The following is a 27028-nucleotide window of genomic DNA, read 5'->3' as shown; positions in this document are numbered from 1 at the left end:
TTTATGTCTTGTGTCTGGATTCAGCCACTTCGGTTGGTTTGGTTTATTTACTCTGTGGACACTTGTGTTTTGTCTCGAGTTTTGTGAATGCACTTGGTTTTGTATTTTCTCATTTCCTTGTGTATCTGTCTGTCTTGCCTTCAATGTTAACACTGTCCTCTTGTTTGCCTTGTTACCTGTTTGATTATTAGTTTATTAGTTTCACCTTCCTTCCTCGTTTCCCTCCTGATTTCTCTCCCTTTGTAATCTCCCTTTGTGCTCTGTCTGGATTTTTCCCTGTGAGGTGTCTGTCAGTCAGTTCCTGTCCTCTCAGTTTGATTCCAACTCTGCTCCAGTCCAGCCCGTCATCTGGTTTGTCGCCCTGGACTGTGTTTGTTTTTTCCCTTTGGGGTAGTTTTGTTTGTTTTCATAAAATGTTTTGTTTTAATAAAAGCCCATTGAATTGCCTCCTGCATTTCAGTCCTTTCCTCTACATAGACAGCAATGTTATTGCACTCCTTCAGAAGACTTGGAATATGATGCACGAGTCACATGGACTACTTTTATTACACTTTTGGGAGCTTATTTAAACTTTAAAATGTGTCACTATCAATTGCTATTGTGTGGAAATCAGCAATTGCATTTTTTTATTATTATTATTATCTCCTTTTGTGTTCCAAGGAAGAAATAGTCAAATAGATTTGGAAAGACACAAGGATGAGTTGATCAATCAATAAATCAATCAATCAAATTTTATTTGTAGAGCATCTAACAACAGCCAAAAGGTGCACAAGGTGCTTTCCAGTAAAAACATCAATAGACAACAGTATATAAAAATAAATAAAAAATGTATTAAAAAAACATAAGTGTACATAAAAATAGCAATCGAGTCAAGTCGGAGGCTACGTGTTAAAAGCTTGTCTAAATAGATGTGTTTTCAACTGCGATTTAAAAACACTCAACATGGTGATACTTCGTAAGTGTGGTTGAAGTGCGTTCCACAGTTTTGGGCCTTGGACGGCAAATGACCGACCTCCAAACTTTATATATTTAAACTTTGGAATCACCAGAGAGGTGTGTTCAGAGGAGCGCAAGGTTTTGGCTGGTTGGTGGACCATTAGTAATTCTGTGAGATAGGCCGGGGCCAAACCATTAATGGCCTTGAACACGAACAGCAGGACCTTATACTCCACCCTAAACCGCACCGGGAGCCAGTGGAGCGAGCGGAGGATCGGGGTGATATGTGAGCGTTTGGTGGCATTGCAGAGGAGACGTGCTGCTGCGTTTTGTACCAGTTGAAGCCTATTGAGAAGTGATTGATTAAATCCAGTGTAGAGGGATTGCAGTAGTCTATCCTCGAACTGATGAAGGCATGAATGGCTTCTTCAAGGTTAGCTCTGGACAGAAATGGTTTAACCTTACTCAGGAGCCTTAACTGGTAAAAGCTCGCCTTCACAACTGCACTAATCTGTTTATCGTACTGCATAACTTTGTCAAAAATAACACCCAGGTTACGCACATTGGGTGCAAACTGAGTTGTTAGAGGACCAAAACTGAGAGACCTATTGGATGAGTCTGGATTGAACAGAATGTACTCAGTCTTTCCTTGATGGTTACAATTAACATATTTCGGTGAACTAGCCATTTATGTAGGTTGATATGCTATAAGAATAAGAGTGAGGCATTTCTATCCCCAGGTATTTGTGAACTGTGCCCAGTCTGGTCAATTCAAGTCAAAATTCGAGCTGTTGGTGGCGCTATAGAGTTTGAGTGACACACTCCAAACTTGGTCTCTGGAAATGTAATCTTAGAAGGAAAAATGGAACCTCCCAATTGCTATAAAAAGCAATAATAAAAAGTAAAACTCTGTTGAACAGATGCAAAAATGTCACTTGTTAGTAACTCGGCAGAATGGGGTGGATGTCAGAGTACTGGAACATTCAGTAGCAACATGCTAACTTCCCGTGTGACCATTTCAGCATAACCACAGCTAGGTTACGTCTACATTAATCCGGATTCATTTGAAAATGGCGTTTTCGTTTCAAAATGCTCTCCGTACACACTAACATTTTCAAGCATTTTCCAAAAGTTGCTTGTCCACACTGAAACGTATGAAAATGCTTAAATCGTGTCACTGCGCATGCAGAAAATCCCCGCTGCATGTACGGTCTGAAACGCAATTCTCCTCATGTTCCATCACACCAATTCCGAGTAAACTTCCCTTTGTCTTTGAAGGAATGCAATGTGAAGGTTGTACAAAGTAACATTTAAATTGTTAATGGGTTTTCGAGTGGGGGGGTTGCCAAACTGGATTGCGCAACCTTAAAGCCCAGGTAGACCCCTGGTAGTCAAGGGCCCCTGGACACTGGCCCCATTGGCTCGGTCGGTAGTCCATCCTGTTAGTTATTCATATTGACTATGGTCAACCAAAAAGTGTCCAAATCCTTTTATGTCTTCATTTGGAAAGAAATGCCACTTTGTTTTTATATTTTATGTACTGCAAAGACAGTGACCAGATACCACTGTATCTATGTAAATGTAATGAGAGTCAACTGTTTATTGTATAATCAGAAATTGCCATGGTCCTTCAAAAAAAACATGAGTAATTAATGAGAAAGGACCATATTTAAATGTATTTTGTTGGTGCACAATGTTTCCAGGTTCACCAGTACACATTTAATCTTAATGATTAATGAACAATTGTCAGAAAATGCCTATGACAGAATACATGCATTTTTTATCAGGTCGGGGAGGTTATGTAGACAGCGATGGGAAAAGGTCAAAGGGCATTACACCATTATATTCCCATCACACCAGGGAATATAACAGCATGAGAGACAAAATGTTCAGGTTATCTCAGATGTACTTCCTGTTACGTTTTCTTGGGCTCAGATTACTACATAAACACAAGCAATACATTAAATTATTCATTAAATAAACTATATGAATAAAAAAAGGTATGTATAAATCATAACTTGGCCCGTCACAGCCTTATTTATTTTTAGAGGTTTCAGTGTGTTAAATGTTGATTTGATTTTTGATATTTTGTTTTGACAGTATATGTAGAGAAGAAAAGATTAGAAAGAAATGAACACATTGAAATAGATACAAATACATCTTTATAATTGTTGAAATAATTGTTCACCAAATGTGTTATGAAACATTGTTGCTTTTACAAACTACAACATTTTTCAAATGACAGTTGCTTTTATAGCCCGTAGTCTTTTTTCCCCAAAATAAAGATGTTATAAATGATCATGTGAGATATTGATCTGTGACATTGGGTGTATTTCTACAGTCGATGGCAGAAAGCATGAATGCAACTGATCATAAATTATTTTTATTTTTTGCTTTTAACTTGTAACCTCTTTAAAGGGATTCCCTAATCAGTTACTCACCCATAAGCCATCTAAGATGTGTATAACTTTCTTCTGCTGAACACAAACAAATATTTTTAGAACAATGTCTCAGCTCGGTAGGTGCGTACAATGCAAGTGAATGATGATCAGGCCTTTGAAGGTCCAAAAAGCATAAACATAATTCAGAAGACTCCAGTGGTTTAGTCATTGTCTTCTGAAGCAATCCAGTTGGTTTTGGGCCAACACAGACCAAAAAATATATTTTCGCTGTACATCTTGACAGCAGTCTCCTTGGTGATTTCAAGCTCGATTACACTTCCTATAGCGCCATCATGTGCTCTGCACATGTGTCAAACACTAGAAACTGGATTGTGGCTTGAATTCATGATCGTGACTTGAGACTGCAATGGCAAGATGAACTGTGAAAAGGGAATTATATTTTGGTCTGTTCTCACCCAAGACATTGATTAAACCACTGGAGTCCAACACAGCACTGTTGTTTGTCATCTGTTACCTAAACTTAACACTCACCTAAGTGACATGCATATACAGTAGTATTTTATTAAACCTTGAAACACATTTCTAAAGTACCGCACCATTTCTAAAGTCCACTAGATGTCCCTAATGTACCACTTAAAAGCACTGGGCATGGTATTTGCAATTGTTTGAGTTTGTGTGTGTCTTTCAGATGTTAAAGATGCCCATGAAGGTAGCGTGTGCAGTGAGGATGATCTCTGCAGATTTGCGGGGAACAGAGAGCTGAAGTGTTGATCCAGACTCCAGGAAGTGAACACCTAAACAACAAACACACATTCACCGGCACCTCTCATATATATCTGTTTAGTTACAATTTCTTTAAAATCTATAGTCTATTGTAAGCATCTGATAAAAAGTATTTGACTTTTTAACAACATTAAAGGAATATTCCAAACTTCAGCTCTATTGTGCATGTTTACATGCATGTAAAAGTGCACAATAGAGCTGAAGAAATGCGTAATAAGCCTACAACGTATAAGGTCATGTAAACGCATTAAACGGACAAAATATCTAACAGACATGCGCTGCTTCAAGTATGGTGTGCTGATCCATCTGCACAGCGGTGAATGAAGTCAAACACACCTATTTTGTACCATTATCCTGATAACTCACCAGCAGTGTAGCAAGTGTTAAGTGGCTGGCTGATGTTTCTGGGCATGCTCTTTAGACACTTCATCAGCTTAGTCTCTGCCCCCCTGAGGCTTTTTGTGATCACATGACCCATGACCCAGGTGGTATCTTTATACAGCACCTGTGGCAAGTAACAGAATAGGTTACTCCCTGAAGTCTGTATTTTGATAATGCAGTAAAACCAGTGCCAAACACTACCAACCTGACTGTAAATAAAGTAAGTACCCTCTGTCACCACTGTTACAGTGTCACCTGATAGTTGAAGCCCCTCGCCTCTGCTCTGCCCAAGGGCCCAAGAGAGAACAGTGGTGTCATGATTGTCTGAGAAAAACAGATAAAGATAACAATGTCATACAATAACAAGTCTTTCCTCTTGTGGAGTACTGAAGTTAACTAAGAGATAGTATGGACTACTTTATATTTAAAGACTCCATGAAATCAAAAGTTTGGTGGCTTTCAGTCCACATCTGTTAGTTCTGCGGTTATCTACATAGCTCTCTATATGATAGTGTCCTCTTGAAACTTGACAAAATTTACATTTAGCATATACTGTATATGCATTAAAATGATCAGAAAATTATTCACAAATATATATTTCATGACATAATTTCTTACTCAAGGGCATTTACATTTTTTATCCAATCAAATAACTAATATTTTTGGCTGAGCTTTGATATTTTCTAGCACAGCTTCATGTTTTAATAGGAACATCAACACAGGAAAGAAAACTGCATTTGTCAAACCATTTCATAGGGTTTTTATGGTAGTCTGACCTCCTGAATACTCCCCATCCATATTTTCTTCCAACATACTCTACCATTGTCCCTTTCAAGAAGGTCACTTTGACGCTATGGAAAAGCCTGTCAGGGTGAGGGACTTTGAAACCCTATACCATCATGGCAATTTGATTGGCTGGTAAATCTTAGCGCCCAGCTTCACATCGATAGAATTGTCCTTATTCAGGGCAGCATAGATATACTGTATCTTGTGCTACTGGAACCAATGTTTAGCTGAGCCTCTTGCAAATGGGTCAGAAGGAAAAATCTCTACATCAAGCACTTCCGTGTTGCAGTGTGTTTACACTGCATTTCAGAAAGAGCTAATTTGAAGAAAATTATAACAGTGAAAGTGGAAGCCGATCCCTCTCCCTCCAGCTTTGCTGCACCTGTGTCTCCTCAGGGACCAAACGAAGGCAGGGCATGAGGAAGGGATTCAGAGTATGGAGATTTTGGGGAGAATTTGTCTCCGGCTCAAGCCTTGCACACCTCCAATGCTCCGTATATGGCATATTCTCCCTTATGGTTCGCCTGTGATGACTTGTGCCCTGAAATTGATGTGCATGGTTCAATCATGGTTGGTGGTGCGAATGAGAAGGGTGATGTTATAATCGCTGTAGGCCACGGATGCTGAGACTTGGTCAAGTTCAGTCGACAAGCAGGGTGCTTGTATTTCAAGTGGTGGAAAACAGACAGATGTCTGCTTCTGAAATGGAGCTGAACAAGGTACTCGGCTGGGCAGTTGAGAAGCTTCAGCTTCAATGGCCCATCCTTGTTGTGCCAGAGCGCTCTCAACTGGATGAACGTTTTTTTAACAAGTCCGGGGATGTTTTTTTCCCGAACTGCATGAGCAGTTGGTCAAGACGAAGCATTCACCATACTCGTCGAGGACCTACTGTACATCACAGGTGCACTTGCCTTCACATCTTTGAAATGCACCAAGCTTAGACGATATTCCCATCTTCCTCCAATGAAAGAAGCAGTAGCAGCACAATTACGCCCTTCATCTTCTAAGCCGGTTCATCCATCCAAGTTTTTTATAGGTTTTCATCCATGCTGCTGGGTAAGTCCTACACTTCAGCGGGTCAGGCTGGTGCAGCTTGGCACACCATGGCAATGTTGCAGGCCTATCAGGCAGATCTGCTGAAGGACTTGGATGAAAGTGGTCCAGACCCCAAGTCCCTTCAAGAGCTGCGTCGCACCACGTATTTGGTGCTCTGGGCCACCAAGACAACTTCCCAGGCTCTTTGCAGATCTATGGTTAGCCTAGTGTCCGCTGAATGCTCCATCTGGCTCAACTTGTCAGCGACTGGGACAAAGTGGTCCTGCTTGAAGCACGGCCTCTATGGGGATGCTCTTGATGCTTTCACTGAGAGGTTCCAGTCTGTTTAAAGATATCGCCTACAGACACATCCAGCCAAGGCATGGTAGTTATGTAATCCATGCTTCTGGACAGTGTACAGCCAGCAAATTGTTACCATCATTTACCCTGTTTCTTCCTTGATAATGGAGCCAGTGCTGCTGGCGAGTAAACAAGCCCAGCAGCCTCCACCAAGGTGAAAGGTGCTGCATAATGGACATCATCCCAGTGGTAAAGTTCTTTCTGGGGGCCCAAGCATTCCTGCTTCCTGAAGTGGGGTTGTTCATACATTGACCAGTCTGCTCCAGCTTCACCGTGTCCCTACAGTATTTTTCTCTCTCTCTCCCTGAGGTTCCAAGCCAGTATTTGGCTCTGTGCCCAATGTGTCACAAACCAAACAGAGTTTGCAAACCTTTTTGCAGTTGCTCAAGGCACAAACAACTTCACCAAAAAACTGACCAACTCACATATTCTGAACGACCACCCCCGAGGCCAGGTGGTATTCAGATTTGAATGGTCACAGTCCAACCTCTGTGTCCCCTGACTCACTATCTGGAGGCATGGTTAAGTCTTCCGGGGATTTCCAGCTGGGTACTGTACACAATCCAAACTGCATGGCCTATACAAGAGATATTACCTGATCACCAAAATGGCCTATGCTGGACTTAAGGCCCTTGAATTGGACACTCAGCAAGACTCAGTTCAAGATGGTGACTCAGAGACAGATCTTGAATCATGTCCACCCTCTGAACTGGTTTGTATCCATTGACCTGAAAGATACCTACTATCATGTGCAAATTATCATGCCCCTTGTCACAGGCCATTCTTGAGATTCGCCCAACACATACCAGTTCAAGTTCTACCCTCCAGGTTGTCCCTGGCTCCCCGCACATTCATGAAATGCGTTGATGCGGCACTGGCTCTGCTGAAGCTGTCAGCCATATGCATATTGAATTACCTTGACAATTGGATTTTACTACCTCAATTAGAGATTTCTCATGCACCTGGAGCTTTTTGCTAATTGGTGTTCCTCACGAGGTGAGAACCCAAAGCAGGTCTTACTCTATCCATGCTAAAAGTATATGTCGCTTCTGTAGCAGCTAATTGTCCAATTGTCAAGGTAATTCAATATGCATATGGCTGACAGCTTCAGCAGAGCCAGTGCCGCATCAACGCATTTCATGAATGAGACCTTCTCGCCCCTCTACTGTCTTGGTCTGGGATTTAACGCTGGTTTTAAATGCGTTTGAAGGTCCCCTGTTTGAGTCACTAAAGGCAATAAGCTTATTCATAGGATGTTACCTTTCCACCATTCTCCCTTTGTGTTGGACAAGGCTAAGAGTCTACATATGCTTTGCCTTGTGAGGGCATTACACATGTACATTGACCAAAAGTGTAAATTCAGGGTATCAGAACAACTATATGTTTGCTTTGAAGGTAACACAAGCGGTTTGGTTTTACACTATGGTCTCCCTATTTACACTGTGGTGAATGAGAGCATGTGTACAATGTTTCACTACCCTTTTAGCTAGGGTCACTGTGCCAAAGCCAGTGTTTCTCTACCCTGTCGGCTAGTGTCATTGTGCCAATTCCCCTGGCCAGGCGATCGCTCTGTTTCCCTCCTTCCCTCTAAGCGGGAAAACGTGTTGAGACATTGCTCCACTACCCAGCATGGCCAGTGTCTCTGTCTTGGCATCAAGCCATTGGTTTATTGTTTCCACCTCCCTTCCAATTTTATCAATATGACAGTGTGGCAACAGCAATGCTTTTGACTCCCCCTATAATGGCTAGAAGTCATTGCACATCAGTGCTATAGCATTATGGTATATGACTCCCATAGCGTAAGCTTCTGATGCAGTGTCGAAGCGACCCTCTTGAAAGGGAACATCTCGTTTACTTTACCTAACCTTGGACTGAAATGACGGAATTGTGCCGTAGGGATGAGAGATCGGCTCTCCTTAACTGCAGTCGGAAAATCCTGACGATGTGAAGCTATATGCTTATATGCTTATATGCTTATATGCTCACAATGACGCCAGCATAGATGGAGCGCTAAACTTCACCCACCAATCAAATTGGCGTGATGGTATAGGGTTTCAAAGTCCTGCCCCCTGATGGGTTCTCCCATAGCATCAGCTTCTGACACAGCTTCTCATTCCCTCCTTTCAGGGAGCCAAAGTTACCCTAAGTAACCAAGACATAATTTTTTCTGCTGTGAAACCACCACTGATATAAAAAAAAAAAAAAAAAAAATGACAGCAGTAACAATAACTGTAATAACTAGGTGTGGGGTGGAGGGGGGTGGGGCCGGGCGGCTGGTGACGACGGTTCGAGAGAGAGAGAAAATTACGGCCGGCTGCCCTGTATGTGTTTATGTTTGTGTGTTTTGGTTTAAGTTTTCATTAAATAATAATTAAGTTGGCTTGTGAGAGCCAACTTACTGAAATCCTACTTAAACTTATTATTATACCGATTCTTCTTCTTATTCTTCTTAGCGGTGAAATTTCGGTATCTAACTCCTCCTAGAGCTTTTAAGCTACAGGCACCAAACTCGGCACAGACCTTCAGACTAATCCCGAATAGTGTGCTATATCTTTTCTAACTGATCGGACTTACGGTTTTCCTAAAAATGACGATCAAACTCAGAAAAAACTCCCATTGACTTAAAGTCCCCATGAATTCAAAATTGACCATTCTTACTTTGTTTGCCTAAATTGATCGTTTTGTGGTGAACAATTCATCCATGCAAGTCAATCCACACAAAAAAAAATTTGGCTTCCTAATCTTTAATCAAAATCTGAAAATTCCCGCCCCTCTGCATTGGAGGACCTTGCCTGATGACGTAGGTTTGACCGGTTTAGGTGTCTCCTTAACATCCGTAACCACGCCCTCCAACTGACAGTAGACAGGCTGCCTGTGTGTTTCGCGAGCATTGACAGCGTGTGAAAGGAGAGATGGCGAGGAGGTGCATTTTTGGTTGTGACACTCACGGAACACTTTTACCATTCGAACCCTCCGCATGTAACGGCTCAAACATGTAAGGTCTGATTCCCCCGTGACGAAATTATCCTCCGTGTGTTCCTGTTCTTCTTCATCTTCCTCCTCCTGCTGCAGGAAGGGGACTGCTGGCGGTGTTTCAGGCGCGAGTAATCCTCAACAACCGATTGTAAACTTGCGTTAAGATCTGCCTCCATTTCTGAATGAAACACCTACTTTTTTAGATCCAATCAGGTGCTAGTTGGAAAAAAAAGCCACGCCCACTATTTTGCCTCATTTAGTATTCCGTTTCTCTCGGAAATACGTCACAACAATGGAGAAAAGTCGTTTGCAACTTCCGGTTCACGGGGACTTTAACATTGCGGAATGTTCAGAAATTTAAATCCCAACTGACATTTTCACACACACAGACAAAAAGGGCCTGCCAGCTCTGCATCTCTCCCTCTCTCTCTCTCCCTCAGAGGATTTATTTTATCAAGCAGCCAAAAAGTAATGACCTAAAATCTTCATAGCCACACGCTAAAACATGCTAAAAATGTGCTAGCATCTATCTGAGGGTCAATATCTATCTATCTATCTATCTATCTATCTATCTATCTATCTATCTATCTGAGGGTAAATATCTCTCTCTCTCTCTCTCTCTCTCTCTATCTATCTATATCTATCTCTCTATATATCTAAGGGTAAATATCTATCTATCTATCTATCTAGCAACTAAGTTAAACTTTTTTAACACTACACTGTAGAACTGGCTCATTAGAGTCATTAATTTGGGAATCAGACTACACTGGTCACACTGTATGTTTCACATTGTAGATTCAAAAGAACTGGCTCATTAGAGTCATTAATTTGGGAATCAGACTACACTGGTCACACTGTATGTTTCACATTGTAGATTCAAAAGAACTGGCTCAATAGAGTCATTAATTTGGGAATCAGACTACACTGGTCACACTGTATGTTTCACACTGTAGATTCAAAAGAACTGGCTCATTAGAGTCATTCATTTGGGAATCAGACTACACTGGTCACACTGTATGTTTCACATTGTAGATTCAAAAGAACTGGCTCATTAGAGTCATTCATTTGGGAATCAGACTAAACTGGTCACACTGTATGTTTCACATTGTAGATTCAAAAGAACTGGCTCATTAGAGTCATTAATTTGGGAATCAGACTACACTGGTCACACTGTATGTTTCACACTGTAGATTCAAAAGAACTGGCTCATTAGAGTCATTAATTTGGGAATCAGACTACACTGGTCACACTGTATGTTTCACACTGTAGAGTCAAAAGAACCGGCTCATTAGAGTCATTTGTTTGGGAATCAGTCTACACTGGTCACACTGTATGTTTCACACTGTGGATTCAAAAGAACTGGCTCATTAGAGTCATTAATGTTGTAATCAGACTACACTGGTCACACTGTATGTTTCATACTGTAGATTGAAAAGAACCGGCTCATTAGAGTCATTTGTTTGGGAATCAGTCTACACTGGTAACACATGCTAGCATCGCCTAGCGAAGTGCTAAAACATGCTAAAAAAGTGCTAGCATCATACTAACACATGCTAGCATCGCCTAGCGAAGTGCTAAAACATGCTAAAAACGTATTAGCATCATGCTAACACATGCTAGCATCGCCTAGCAAAGTGCTAAAACATGCTAAAAACGTGCTAGCATCATGCTAACACATGCTAGCATCGCCTAGCGAAGTCTAAAACATGCTAAAAACGTGCTAGCATCATGCTAACACATGCTAGCATCGCCTAGCGAGTGCTAAAAATGCTAAAACGTGCTAGCATCATGCTAACACATGCTAGCATCGCCTAGCGAGCGCTAAAACATGCTAAAAACGTCTATAGCATCATGCTAACACATGCTAGCATCGCCTTCAGCGGCGCTAAAAATGCTAAAAACATGCTAAGCATCATGCTTTCACATGCTAGCATCGCCTAGCGAAGTGCTAAAACATGCTAAAAACGTGCTAGCATCATGCTAACACATGCTAGCATCGCCTAGCGAAGTGCTAAAAAATGCTAAAAACGTGCTAGCATCATGCTAACACATGCTAGCATCGCCTAGCGAAGTGTTAAAACATGCTAAAAACGTGCTAGCATCATGCTAACACATGCTAGCATTGCCAAGTGAAGTGCTAAAAGATGCTAAAAACGTGCTAGCATCATGCTAACACATGCTAGCATCACCTAGCGAAGTACTAAAAAATGCTAAAAACGTGCTAGCATCTATCTGTCTGTCTATTTATCTATCTATCTATCTGAGGGTCAATATCTATCTATCTATCTATCTATCTATCTATTTGAGGGTCAATATCTATCTATCTATCTATCTATCTACTTGAGGGTCAATATCTATCTATCTATCTATCATCGGTAAATATCTATCTATATCTATCTATCTATCTGAGGGTAAATATCTATCTATCTATCTATCTATCTATCTATCTATCTGAGTGTCTATCTATCTATCTATCTATCTATCTATCTAGCAACTAAGTTAAACTTTTAACTACTTTAAACTACAAACTACTTTAAACTTTAAACTAATTTAAACTATAAACTACTTTAAACTTTAAACTAATTTAAACTATCAAACTACTTTAAACTTCAAACTACTTTAAACTTCAAACTACTTTAAACTTCAAACTACTTTAAACTTCAAACTTTCTGGTCCAAACTTTCACAAGCCAACTTAAAGTTTGTCTCGACGAACTTTTCTAGTTTATATTGACAAGCCGGTTCTCGCCTCCTCCTTGACCATCTTAACCACCTTACACTAGGGCTGTCGATTTAACGTGTTAATAACGCACGATTAATTTAACAAAAAATACGTGTTAAAAATATTTACGCAATTAATCCCAATGCTTTCCTGAGAAATGCAAGTTTGTAGTACCAACTGTTTACTTCAGAGGGCAGTAAGTGAAATTTCAGCTGTGTGTGCAACACAGAGTTTATTACAGTGAACAAAACATTAACAACCCTTCAGCGGACACACAACACAAACATGCGTTATGTTCTTGCGTTCAAAACAATTCGCAAATGCGAAATAAGAGATCTGAAGATGTGTTTAAAGATTGAGTATTAAACTATATTTAACGTGACACAGTGACCTAAACATTTTATTTTTATGTCGCAACACACTCGAGGCGTGACACAAGCATGTCTGACGCAGGTCGTAAGGTCTTTACCTCACAAATATTTAATTATTAACAAGGTTAAGGAGGTGTCCTTTAAACTGTTACACCGTTTTTACCCAGTCAATCTTTATTTAAGAAACATGCTCCCTGAAATAGATCCACTTTGCTCCTTCTATAGATGAATCTGCCCCTCACCTGTTTTGGGAATATGTCCACGCTGTAGTATTTTGGAGAAAATGTTGTTTCTTTGTTCGTACCTCTATTTTAACTAGTTTTTCTTTGCTTTATAAAGACGTTTTATTTGGTTTTCACAGTTTTGATAACTTAAGTTAATATTTTCTGATTAATCTTTTTATTTTTCTTGCCAAGTTTTTTTTATACATAAGTGTAAATTTATGTCTATAAAGCCCATATTTGCACATTTATGTAAAGACCTGAAATATTATTTAAATACTCTTTGTGCCTCCAACAACTCCAAAGCATTGAAAACCATTGCACTATGTAATGAATATAATGTCTTGGCATTATTGTAAAATATATCTGTTGTATTGTGTACTATGTATACCCCTGGCTTGTTTCTAAAAAAAAAAAAAAACATAGACGGGTCCTTAAACAAGCCCTCATAATAAATCTCCAACTGATTGAAAATATTATATATATATATATATATATATATATATATATATATATATATCATTATATCATCATTATATATTGAGTTATTGTTATGTGAGGGTCTTTCTCAGCAAATATTTGTATATGCGATTAATCGCGATTTAATTAATCGGGACACCATGTAATTAGTTCGATTAAAAATGTTAATCGATTGACAGCCCTAGTAATAACTAATCACAAAAAATCCTAAATCATAGTTTCTCATGTTTACTATGCTACAGTTTTGGAAATGTACCTCCTGACTGAGAAATACACAAGTGTCTCTACCGAAACAGCTATTTTACTGAATTTTAAAACAAGAAATGATATGTCTTTGAGTGGATATTTGTTTAATGTGTATTTATATACATTTTTGGATTTGCTCAAGAGTCATAAAAGGCAGCCTGATGAAAATTATATGACTATGGCAAATTGTTTGCTAAATGATATTGCATGGTTCATTACACTTATTGTGGCAGTACTGAGGTGAAATGTCTACTGTGTGTGCGGCAAAAGCAAGTTAAATTTTCTCACAAATAAATGAGGTTCTTAAGGTTAATGATCTGTCAATTTTTAAATCAACAAAACCCACCTACCTTCACTTAACCTTAAACCTAAACAATAGTGTCATAAAACACAAAGAACCCCGTACTTGATTGGACAAATCATTAGTATTCATCTTGAAAGCGCTACCTGATTGGTTGGAGGAATTATAACCCAACTCTAACACTACCCCTAAACCTAGACTTAAACAGCCAGGTTGTACCTTCCTGAGAAATATGAGGCCAATTACACACTAATAAATTTTCTCCACGTTTTGGCCTTCCATCCACACTTTTCAAAAAGGCCTTCTCAAGTGGATACATTTGAAAATGCTAACAGGGAAAAAAGATCATGTATTTTTTGTCATGTGACACAGTCATGTGATCCATTATAGCCACAAAAATCAAGATGGTGGCCCATGTTGTAGTGACGTTGTTGTTCCTGCTATTCACTTTGTTAGCATTGTTAAAGATAAATATTATTTTGTACAACTTTCATATTGCATTCCTTCAAATGCAGCAAGAAATGTACTCAGAATTGCTGTCCGGCGATGGAACATGAGGACAAAAGACCGTACATGGAACAGCGATTGTTCACATGCGCAGTAAGGGGATTTAAGAGTTTCCATACGTTTCGGTGTGAACCTTTGGAAAGCGTTTGAAAACGGCAGTGTTGAGTGTTTTGAAAACTGGATTAATGTGGACATAGCTTGAGTCTTCCACTGCCATTCTACATTTCGGAAATCCACACACAGCACCCATAGATGCCTTAGTTTACATGCCAGAGACTAAATCTTTTATGAAAACGATGGCACTTAATGCATTATATTAATATATACTCATACAAATATGTGTTTAATAATCACAATCCAGCACAGCCGTTTATACCTTATTGCTCAAATAAATTGAGGTCAAAGAGAAATGCTCTCCATAAACACTGAACTGTTAGATACTGTGGGTGTAATACTCACTATACGACTGAGAGGACACAGGAACAAGATGAAGAAATGTGTGCTGCTCTGCTAAAAGAAAGGAGAAATTGCATATGATCACAGAGAATGCAAATGTGTTTGCCAGATAATTAAAAAAAAGAAAAAGAAAGTGTGACTGTAAAAGACAGAAATGAGGAAACAAGTGACTCACTTTGTCGTCTATGTCTCCGTTTCTTCTGATCTTGCACATCTCTTGTGTCTCTGTCGTGTCCACGTGCCTGTCTGACAGGAAATCTGTGATATCCGCTAACCTTACAGCAAGATGCATGGAAAATGAGATATCATCACAGATTATTGAAATTCTACAGACAAGCTGAACCTCCAGATCATTGTTGATTGTTTGATCCAAGAGGCATCTTCAAAAAATGTATTAAGTCAGTTCCCCTTAGGTTTACACAGGTGTCCTAGCAGAGTAACCGCAGGTATAATTCATCATATTAACTATGGAGATTTTTCAATAACTACGACAACTAGAAATGTCCTTCAATTGAACACACACACACATACATATATATATATATATATATATATATATATATATATATATATATATATATATATATATATATATATATATATATATATATATACACACACGCACACACTGGCGGTGCAGGTCTTATGGGAAGAATTGCAAAGAAAATGCCACTTTTGAAACAGAAAAACAAAAGGTTAGAGTGGGCAAAGAAACACAGACATTGGACAACAGATAATTGGAAAAGAGTGTTATGGATCTGAACCCCATTGATAATTTGTGGGATCAGCTAGACTGTAAGGTGTGTGTGAAGTGCCCGACAAGACAACCACATCTATGGCAAGTGCTACAGGAAGTGTGGGGTGAAATGTCACCTGAGTATCTGGACAAACTGACAGCTAGAATGCCAAAGATCTGCAAAGCTGTCATTGATGCATGTGGATGATTTTTTGATGAGAACTATTTGAAGTAGTTTAAGAATTTCTTAAAAATATATATATATATATATTGTTTTCAAATTGTAATAGTAATTTGTCATGTTTTTAATGTCCTGACTATTCATTGTAATCAGTTGAATGCCACTTTAGTGAATAAAAGTACAATTTTCTTTCCATAAGATCAAAATCTGTACATTATTTCAAACTTTTGGCCGCCAGAATATATATATACTCTTTATGAAATGTTTGCTTGAAAAGTGTGCTTGTTCTACCTCTCTTAAAAAATAAATGCCATTTAATTTGATATTTTGTCATCTAATGCAATGACATTTATCCATTTTTAATTGTGGCTCAAGCGGCCAAACACTCCTTTGGGCCACTGCACGATGCTTCACAGAATTAGCCCATGGTAAAAACAACTGAATCAAAGGTGATTTTTGATGAAAGGCTAGCAAAACAATATACTTTAAAATTCCTACCAATCTACTTAAAAAGAAAAAAAGAAAATATTTTAAAGCAAGTTATGAGAGTATACTTTTTTGCTTTTGGTGGTCTGGTTTCCTAATTTCACTTTTTAAAATAAGTGAATATTGTCTTTTCTGAGTGGATGTTTAATACTGATTAAAAAGATTTGCATGCATTGTGGGCAGAAGGCAGGCAGCTGAACTGTGTAATTGGATGCAGATTGAGGTGAGGAGAATCTTGTTTCCTGTCACTACACGCTAGCAATTTTACCATAATACTCATCTCACATATATGTAGACGTATGCTGCAGCATAAATAACTCAACCTGGACTCCAGTCTCTCCAGATCTCTTTCAGTAGAGACTCTCCAGAACAAAAGAATTCAGAAGCTTTTATACATTATCGCATATGCAACTCCAATAACACTTGTTTCATTCATTCTGACTGGATTTAAAGTTAGTTTGGATTAGTTAATCATCTTGGCAAGAGATCAACGTTATGAAATATAGTTATAAAGAATATGATGAAAGTTCCAATCATCGTGAGTTGCATGTTCCAGTTCACAGTTAAACAATATCATGTTCCCGTTTTTAGTTCCCCTCAAACAATTGCACACTGACCCATCTATGTGCAACTTCTTAACTATCTCTAATACTTAAGAAGCTTGTCACGTTCTGAATCGTATCATCAACAAGCACTGCTAAAGCTAGCGCCCCTATTGAAAAAAAGGTGGCTCCTTTTCAATAGGTCCTTTTTGACCTAGGCTCTGAAACACCACGTCAGGTCAATTTAGCAAAGTATCCAGTGACATTATTTTAGGGACAGAAGGTCATTTTCTAGCAGCTCAGTTGAAGGGAGAAATTGGCTCGAATTTTAGAAATTTGAATTTTGGCACTGGAAAAATAATGCTATGGGAATACATAAAATAACTCTTAATTTCCAAATGTACTCTCCCAATCCAGTCTCATGCAAAGGATGCTGGGAACTGGAAATCCCCTTTCTGGTTTAATGGATTGTACACAATGAAAGATGCTGAAGAATTGTACTGCATTAGCTCATTTTAATTAAGTAAATTGAGCAAGCAGTAAAAATCTTGTTGAGTGAACACCATCTGTTAGATGTTTGAATCCATTTCAACATTTTATAGCAATGTGATCATGTCACTTTTTGATGACCATGTTGATTTTTACTAGGACTTTACTCGATAGAATTTAGTTTCTTTCCAAATGTATAAAGTTGATTATAAATATGTTTATTATTTTCAATAGAGCAGCTTTCCCTTTTTTTTTTCCAGTGTACTTGTCCAAAAACAAGGGAAGCCATAGTCTTACAAGTCTTACAGGGTTGGGAGGGTTACTTTTTAAATGTATTCCACTACAGATAACAGAATACATGCTGTAAAATGTAATTTGTAACGTATTCTATTAGATTACTCAAGGTCAGTAACGTATTCTAAATACTTTGGATTACATAAAAACTCTGCCAGTACTGTTAGACAAAATACACGTTAAAAATACATGCTCTGAAAAACCTAAATATCTTATGCAGTGTTGCTTCTAAAATAAGAAAAATCAAACTGATCTTGTTTTAAGGATATATATATATATATATATATATATATATATATATATATATATATATATATATATTATAACAGTAAAAACAATAAACAAATTATTATCAAGAATATGATTTTTGCCCTAATATCAAAGGTCTCACTAGAAAAAAGAAATTATGATCCAACGTGAATTTCCTTGATTAAAAAAAATCTCGTTGAATTAATATACAATGATATTTATGTGATACTTTAAAGAATACTAGAATAAAAATACCATTTGTCCAAAACAACTTTGAAACTACAAACAAAACAAAAAAAAAAAATGTACGTCATTAAAGACAGAACAACATCCTTCGTCACAGCTTAATTTGTAGCTGTAATTACTGAATTAAAACCACTCACCTACCCCGCAGCAGGCGGCGGCATCGCAGCATATCCCGCTTCCCTTCGCCGCTGTTTCCAGAGGCCTGAACCGCTGCGATATCTCAGCCATTTCAGCTTTGAGCATCCATATGTGAGTCCACTGGATGTACATCACACCCACACAGGTGCTGGCAACAGTATACAGAAGAAACGACTTCAACACTTCCACTTTCACCTTCCTAACAGAAGCAGGAGGTGGATTTTGGGGAATGCTCATCACGGGCGTTGATGTGAAGAAATAACGGAAGAGTTTACAGTAGCGCCAATATTCAATGGATGTTCTGTTAACTTTCGCTTTCGCAACTTTTATCAGAAATGAGAAAGCAGTGGGAGTGGAAAAAACATTCGCTCAACACGTGGTTGGCCAATTCCCTCGTCCAAAAATATTAACATTGAAATGTGTAAATCTTAAAAATAGCCTTATATATATTTTAATGTAAATACATAAATAAATAATGGGAATATAGATTTAAACCTTTTAACTAACAAATGTAATGAAATACCATATAAAAAACGTAATATAAAATTACATTTGGACTAGAATAATAAGAGTTAATGTTAGGGAAACATCATCAATTCATCCATATTAAAATGTGTGTGCTGGTGTAATAATAATTAAGAAAAGAAAGTGGATCTAATGTTAATTCTATTTTTTATGTGTCCTTATCTGATGGATTCAGAACATGAATGTTATAAAAAATAATAGCAATAAAGACAATATAAATTAATCAAGCTTAATATACATTTCATTTCCAAATAGCCAAACATAACTAAAATAAGCTTTGGTTTGGCCTTAAAAGCATCTGTGATTTTATTATCAATTTCAGTGGAATTCTTCTTTAAGATGCACATTCAAATATCATAAGATGAGCTCACTTATGTTATTCCAATTCTCTGATATGAACACTTCATGAACTGCTCTAAAACATTTTTCTTACGCAAAAACAATTATGATTACATGCATAACATTCCTTTAGACTCAACAACAGCAGAAAACTAAACTAGGCCTATATTGCTCAAACAGTAGTGACTAGTAAAACATATTTATATGAACTATATAATTCTATTTTGAAAATATGACATCAAATCATCACTCCTGAGAATCCCACCAGATGCCCAAGAGTTCTCTGTAGCACAAGCAGGGGCTTCATTGACCATCATGGGCGATCTATGTGCTGTTCCTTCAACAAATGACATCATGGGGTTCCCTCCTGGAGCAAGGTCAAGCAACTTCTCAAATTCTCTAAATGAGAACTGTAGAAAAAAATATATAATATTCATCAAGAAGATTCATGTTTTTTGTCACATTAAAGCACAATTTAAAAACGTTAAAGATGCACTCAGTAATTTTTTCCCCATTAAAAATGTTTAACTCCTAAAGCCACGAATTGTGATTTTGCAATATATGCAGGAAATCATGACCACTCACATTAAAATGAAGACAAGCTTATAAAAGCTGTTTTATTCTACATGGAGAGGGTCCACACATGGGGGCTGCCATGTTAGAATCACATGACCAGCTGAATACTACTCACTTAATCTCAGTAACCGTCCTGTTATTGGACACTTTCACACATTGATTAAATTAATTATGACTGACTGTGAAGAATACATTTCTGAAACTGAAAACTATTGATTTTAAATGATGCTGCATCCAAAACACTAGGTGTCAGTGTAAGTCCAAGATGACACAAAGACAAAAGTTACTGAGTGCACCTTTAAAAACAGATTAGGTTTTACACACTATTGGTTAGGTTTAGGTTAGGCAGGTATGTTTTGTTTATTTAAAACTCTATAGAGCATTAACCTTAAAAACCTGATCTTTTTTGAAGAACATTCTTGATGTTAAAGGTGCTGTAAGCAATTATAGCAGCTCTAACTTCCATGAGAATGAGCTGTTGATTTAGCCAAGCCCCCTCTTTCCAAATCACCGCAACGATACCATTGAAACCGACACAAAGCATGTTCCCATGCTTGTCAAACACAATTGACAAATTGAAAAAAAAAAAAAGCACCCTCAATTGACAAATTATAGATCACAATATGGCATTAATCCTCAATAATTAGCTGAGAACACCCAAAATGATCAAAAGGCAGAAAGTGCCTCAGACGCCATCTGATTGGCTACACTTATTATTTTACTTTATACAGAGATTATAACTGTTAAAGTGATCAGTGTGGTATCTCTGAGCAGCTAGTTCAGTGATATCTTTCATATCACTTTAGGATTATTCTTTGCATACCTTTCCATGAAAAAAATCACTTACAGCACCTTTAAAGTTTTACCTCAAAATATGTTTAATGAGTCATATAATTTTATGACATCAGGCTGGCCAATTCTTAAAGCTAAGGTGTGTAACTTTCAGTGTTAAGATCATTTCTTTCTCCTTCCCCATATTAACATGTGCAGACAACGATAAGTAAGCATTCTTAGGTTTATCTTCTCGAAAACTGTTAACACACTCCATCAGTAGTGGTATAAAAATTATTTTGTTTTGAAAGACCTGTCCAGCCCAACACAAAAACATTGACTCAATCAATGGCGTGAGTATTTGCATTCCAATCGAGTACATTACAATTACAATGGAAGTGAATGGGGCCAATTTTCTGGAGGGTTTAAAGGCAAGGGAATATGAACAGGGATAGATTAACCACCGGGCCGATTGGGCCATTGCCAAGGGGCCTCTAAACCCAAAGGGTCCTGAGCTCTAAATCAATTATTTATTTATTTATTTTGAGATATCGATTATAAATCCACGTAAATGTCAGCGTTATGTGAAATACCATTTGTTTGGCCGATTGCATGCTGGACTACAGACACTCAAATGCACGTTCAAGGAATCTGCATCTCACAGGTGCTGCGCTTTAATTTGTAGGACTATAGAGAAATGCATTTCTTTACAAAACACTTCCAAACCACTGATATAAAATATATATCAGTGTTCCAAAAAAAAAGATAAGGTGCAATTTACCCTGGCTGTGCACAAAGCTGATGGTTTAAATTCATATAAGTGACAGAATTCGTAACAGTATAGAGGAATTTAAAATGTTTAAGTCCTGCATGCATTTAATGTTTAATGATAAAGCGAAAGATACCTTAATACTCTAAATACATGCACAGTAAAGTTTTGAAATATATAATTAACCAGAGAGTTAAAAACAAATTTGTGTGTTATTTGTCAGGAGTCGGGAATAAAAAACACAATCTCAGATTAGCAGGGAATAAAGTGCACAGTGAGCTATGAGCATAAATAGTGCAATATATAGATCTTCAAATTATAAAATCACATTCAAGTCAAACAAAATAACCTCTTTCACTGCCTGCTACATAGTAGGCCTATTCGTAATCAAAGGAAAATGAGTAATTCTATCCGGACAGGTCTACTTTCCATGAGGAATTGAACGCTACAGTGTCCAGTGCATGTTTACATGGCCTCAACGAACATATGAACAGCACGTAACTCACCCTATAGCCTACTTGAAAAACTGACCCAAAACCTGTAGGTTTATAATACATATAATTGGCCATGTAAGACATTGCTCCAAACATTTTTTTCCATCAATTTGAAAAATCCAACCAAATATATCAAGCATCCTGTAGCGCATATAGTTTAACGTAGTCACTCCATGGTGTACCGGTGTTCTGACAATCTGTGCTACCTGCTCAGGATGTGCTACCAGCAGTAAAAGCAGTGATATGTAAAGTTAAAACATGGGAAGCACATGTCGGGAGGCAAGCGGGAACCTAACAGCATGAAATGTGTTAAAAACCTAGTTAGCACATCTTGTCAGGCAAATAATACATATCAGGATATGCTACCAGTCCTAACCCATCCCCAAACCCTAAAACTATGTGAATATATCGTTGGTAGCACATATTTTCAGTACACCGGCCCATGGGCCTTTCAGTTCTTAATCCAAACTTGAATATGAAGCTTATACTTTAAAAAAAGCACTTACATGAATTATTCTGTAACCAGTGTATTATTTGCGCTGTAAAGTAGTTTCAATCATAGTTCTTTACGGTCGTTTTAAGGCTTTAGGTTGGGAACAATTTAATGTTTTGTGAAAAATAAAAATTATTTCTGACAAATAAAATGTTTTTTGTTGGCCAGTGAAAAAATTGTATTGGCAATTCAAAATCTAAATTACTATAGAAAAAATCCTTAATGTTGAGCCCTGTCAATATAACACCCAGAATTATCCATTATAGCATTGAGCCTCACAAGACCAAGAGACTGATCATTCCCGGCCTCCTTCAATTCTTTAGGAACTACGTTGTCCTCTGGCCTGGACACGACTGTGTTGCCCCACCATGTGTCCCCTTTCAACCTGGAACATAAAAAAAACAGACTCAGCTGTCACACATTCTTAAACGGATAGTTCGTAGATGAGCAAATTATTATTTTTGAGTGAACTATTCCTTTAATCTGTTTTGCCCCATCCCCATCCCCCATCCTTATCTCTGTCTCACTCATTTATATGGCTCTGTTTCTTCCTCAGGTCTCCTATATGTTGCAGAACAATGGCAGCATGTCTCTCATGTTTTCTCTCATGTCTTTTTTTGCCCATCAGCTGTGATGGTCGCGGTAGCTGCTCATGAGACAGATATACAGTCTTTCCATTATATCTGCTCACCTGAAAGAATTAGGTTATAGCATTTTAAGCATGGTACAGTGATGTATCAGACAGTAAAACTGAGGTACTTAATCGTTTTTGAATTCTATAGTATACACCAAGGCAATGGTTCTCCAATGGTCACGACCCAATAGGGTCTGTTCTGATAGAGCTGTAGACAGCAGGGGAAAATAATGCTAAAAGCTAATAATAAACTGCTACTACTTATAAAAGGGATGAGAAAATGCTTCCCATAATGTATTTATATTCAAAGATGTCCAAACCAACTCTGTATTTTGGCGCAGTCACTTGGCAACAAGAGGCCCTTTCCCACCAGCAGACTTGGTACTTTTCCTTTAGTAACTTTTAAGATGAGAACTCTTATGAGGAACGGAACACCCAAGGAGACTTTTCCCCTGTTGCATTCACATTGCCAAAAGTTACCACCTTAGTGACATAATCTAGGATCTACCATTTTTCTTCTGACGTGGTTGGAATGCAAAATTCAATAGCAACAACACAAAAATCAACAATGCCAATGGAGGCATGCCAACAATGCCTGCATCGGAGTTACACTTTTGTTAGGGCTGTTTTACACGAGATTTGGCTGTATCGAAAATGTACTGTAGGCAGCTTGCCTAACAGTAAATGGTTTAAATGTCAATGTTTTTAGATGATTAGAACTCTAAAGGAAACTGGTCTCTAAACAGTTAAAAAAGTGCCATATTTCATCCTACCTCCTTATACAGCCCCCGGAGGCAGCATTTTCCCATTTTCCTAACCAGCCTGTGTCTTCAGGTTACAGTTTAAAGTGGGCGCGAGAGCGGTGCGTGCTGCAGCCATAGTGAGACTACCACACACTGAATTTAGTGGACAACATTTTGAAAGCATTATAAACCTTTTAACCAACACAATTAAGGCTTTTATAACTCAACAAAAATTACTGTATTGAAATAAAAGTTGACTTAAAAAATACATCTTGATGCAAGTTACCACACAGTAACAGGCACACAATACTTCCCTCATGTAAACTAGATTTCATGATGATTTAGTGTATAAGAGAGTTCAATTACCCACTCTCAATAAACATCTGATTATTTATATCCATCATCCCAGGAAATATTTGATATAGTAATCCAGAAATCACTTTCTGTATAGTCACACAGTACAAACAGTACAGATGCGATGAAACACACAAGCACGCACGCATGCGCGCGCGCGCGCACACACACACACACACACACACACACACACACACACACACACACACACACACACACACACACACACACACACACACACACACACACACACACACGTGTAACGGGTGATCCTCTTCATATACTTTGTTGGTTTTATGTTAGTTCTGTTAAGGGAACTGTAAAATTAGCTCAATCCTCTGAGTAGCATTGTAACAAACTTGGTTTGCAACTTAAGAAAACCAGTAGTCACTTAAAAGTTCAGGGCACTCACATTTGCATGAATGATTAAGGAACTAAAACTGTATCATTACTCGAAATCAGTCAAAGATAGGCATAAGCAGATTAACCAACAAATTATATTCATATCACACCAGTCAAATCAGAAAAATTAGCACTTATCCCAGAGTCCTTGATCAAATTGTCCATGCATGAGAAGTATTGTCCTTGTGTGTAAATCCTTAGTCCTTGCGCCCAAAAAATGCATCAAAAATATCCAGAAAAAATGGTAATAATCCTCCAAACGTGATGAACTAGCAAAAATACCAAAAACCCAAGTCTTCTCTTGAACCTCGATGGGTAATTACTCCATAATCGACTCCAAAGGAGAAAGCTACAAAACACCAAACTATTTAGTTCAAAAACATGCCTGCTCCCTCCCAAACTGGCCTTTTCTACCAAAGAAGGCCTTCCTCCCCCAAGGTGCTCTCCTGTCAAAATAAAAGTCCATTTTGCCCACTACAGGATGTTCTCACACCAACATAAAAGTCCCACATACAAAAGACAGAGAACTTCAACTAGGGTCTGAAACCAATTAAATCATACCTTTACCTATTTTACAATATTTTATCCTCCTTCACATTTGCTAAATAAAGTATGTGTATTTCTCTTAGCCCTAATATAGAAGTGTCACAGAGTCCCCCCCTGCCAGCGGCTACTGAGGGAGGCTTCCCCAGAAGGGTTTTAAATTAACAACGTTAACTGTCTCTTCTTTGTTATTTGGATGAATCCATCTGACCCCGTAATTCACTGGGCCAAGCTTCGTCTTCACCCTCACTGGCCCTGACCATCGTGGGGCTACTTTAGATGAGAAATACTCAGAAGCTTTAGAAACAGGATGGGCCCTCACCCAGACCAGGTCTCCCACCTGAAATTGAGTATCTCTCCTGTGGGTATTGTAGTACCTGGCTTGTCTTGCAACACATGGACATCGGAGCAACCAGTGTTCGTGTCTACCATCGCCAGACACTACTCAAATATAAGACTCATGCAAAAACCAAGCTGCATGATGACCTGCAGGAGGCGCTACGCGTACTCGGCTTGCTGCGGAGACCAGGCCTCCAGCCCTCGGCGTCGCCTGATGCCGGTGGCCGGGGTAGAGGACGTCGTAAGCGGTGTGCGAGAAAGCGGAAGCGCGGAAAGAGGGCGGGGTCCATGCTAGGCTAAAACAAACCCTAGCCGGCCGGCTCTCCCGTCTATCCTGCTCTCAAATGTTTGCTCCCTGGACAATAAACTGGACTATATCCGACTCCAGCAGGCTACGCAGCGTGAGTTTAGAGACTGCTGCGTCTTTGTTTTCACGGAGACGTGGCTCAGCGACAGAGTTCGGATGCCGCCATTCAGCTAGACGGGCTCGCCTCGTTTCGTGCCGACAGAAATACAGCTCTCTCGCGGTAAGACTTCGCGGTGGTGGCTTGTGTGTTTACATCAACACGGAATGGTGCAAGAACTCTATGCTAGTCTCTAGTTACTGTTCATCGCTGTTGGAGCTTGTGACTGTTAGATGCAGACCTTTTTATCTACCACGGAATTCACCACTGTTTGCATAACCGGAGTTTACATTCCCCCAGCCTAACGCTAAGGAAGCGCTCTGTGAACTGTATGGGGCTATGAGCGAACTGCAGAACGCTCACCCCGACGGACTGTTTATTGTCGCCGGAGATTTCAACCATGCAAATCTCAAGACAGTGCTCCCTAAATTCCATCAGTATGTGGACTTTGCAACGAGAGGGCTGAACGGCTTGATCTTGTTTACACAAACATCCCAGGCGCGTACGGGCGGAGCCCCGCCCCACCTCGGCTACTCAGACCACATCTCTGTTATGTTAATTCCAGCATACAGACCGCTCGTCAGACGCACAAAACCGCTTCAGAAGCAGGTGAAAACCTGGCCAGCAGGAGCCATCTCTGCTCTTCAGGACTGTTTTGAGTGTACTGACTGGCACATGTTCAGGGAGGCTGCAACATATGGCGATTCTACCAACTTGGAGGAATACACAGCATCAGTGACCAGCTACATCAGCAAGTGCATTGATGATGTCACTTTCTCCAAGACCATCACCACACGCTCCAACCAGAAGCCGTGGATGACTGCGGAGGTGCGCACGCTGCTGAGGTCCCGAGACTCCGCCTTCAGAGCAGGCGATAAGGCACCCCTAAGAACAGCTAGGGCCAAACTGTCACGGGCAATCAGAGAGGCAAAGCGCGCACACGCCCAGAGAATCCACAGTCACTTCCAGGACAGCGGTGACACGCGCGCATGTGGCAGGGCATCCAGGCCATCACCAACTACAGGACAACATCAGTTGCCTGTGACAAAGATGCCTCCCTTCCAGATGCGCTGAACGACTTCTACGCTCGGTTTGAAGTGCAGAACGACGTGATGGCGAGGAAGTCCACCCCTCCTCCCAACGACCAGGTGCTCTGTCTTACCACGGCAGATGTGAGGAAAACTCTACGTAGAGTCAACCCACGGAAGGCTGCTGGACCAGACAACATTCCTGGCAGAGTGCTCAGAGGATGTGCAGACCAGCTAGCAGATGTTCTTACTGACATCTTCAACATCTCTCTGAGCAGCGCCGTTGTTCCA

At 39.2% G+C, this 27028-nt stretch overlaps 1 protein-coding gene across 2 annotated transcripts; it reads right to left on the bottom strand.

The window, feature by feature from the left end:
- Positions 1–3099: 3099 nt before the first annotated feature.
- tnfsf13 (TNF superfamily member 13) lies at positions 3100–18592 on the bottom strand. 2 transcript variants are annotated; one of them, XM_052108523.1, is made up of 6 exons: positions 18327–18592; positions 15138–15237; positions 14966–15016; positions 4708–4826; positions 4488–4626; positions 3100–4132 (listed from the first exon to the last, which is right to left on the bottom strand). In XM_052108523.1, exons 1-6 carry the CDS (start codon positions 18558–18560, stop codon positions 4023–4025), a joined length of 753 nt encoding a protein of 250 aa, XP_051964483.1. In that variant the 5' UTR covers positions 18561–18592; the 3' UTR covers positions 3100–4022. The 2 variants fall into 2 exon arrangements, with proteins under 2 accessions (XP_051964483.1, XP_051964492.1); XM_052108532.1 differs by having other exon boundaries at positions 14966–15013.
- Between the last annotated feature and the right edge of the window lie 8436 nt (positions 18593–27028).

Source organism: Xyrauchen texanus, chromosome 3 (assembly GCF_025860055.1).
Source record: "Xyrauchen texanus isolate HMW12.3.18 chromosome 3, RBS_HiC_50CHRs, whole genome shotgun sequence".
In the NCBI taxonomy this organism is placed as follows: domain Eukaryota; kingdom Metazoa; phylum Chordata; class Actinopteri; order Cypriniformes; family Catostomidae; genus Xyrauchen; species Xyrauchen texanus.
The sequence above is the reverse complement of the archived record's forward strand: the minus strand, read 5'-3'. Positions and strand labels throughout refer to the sequence as shown.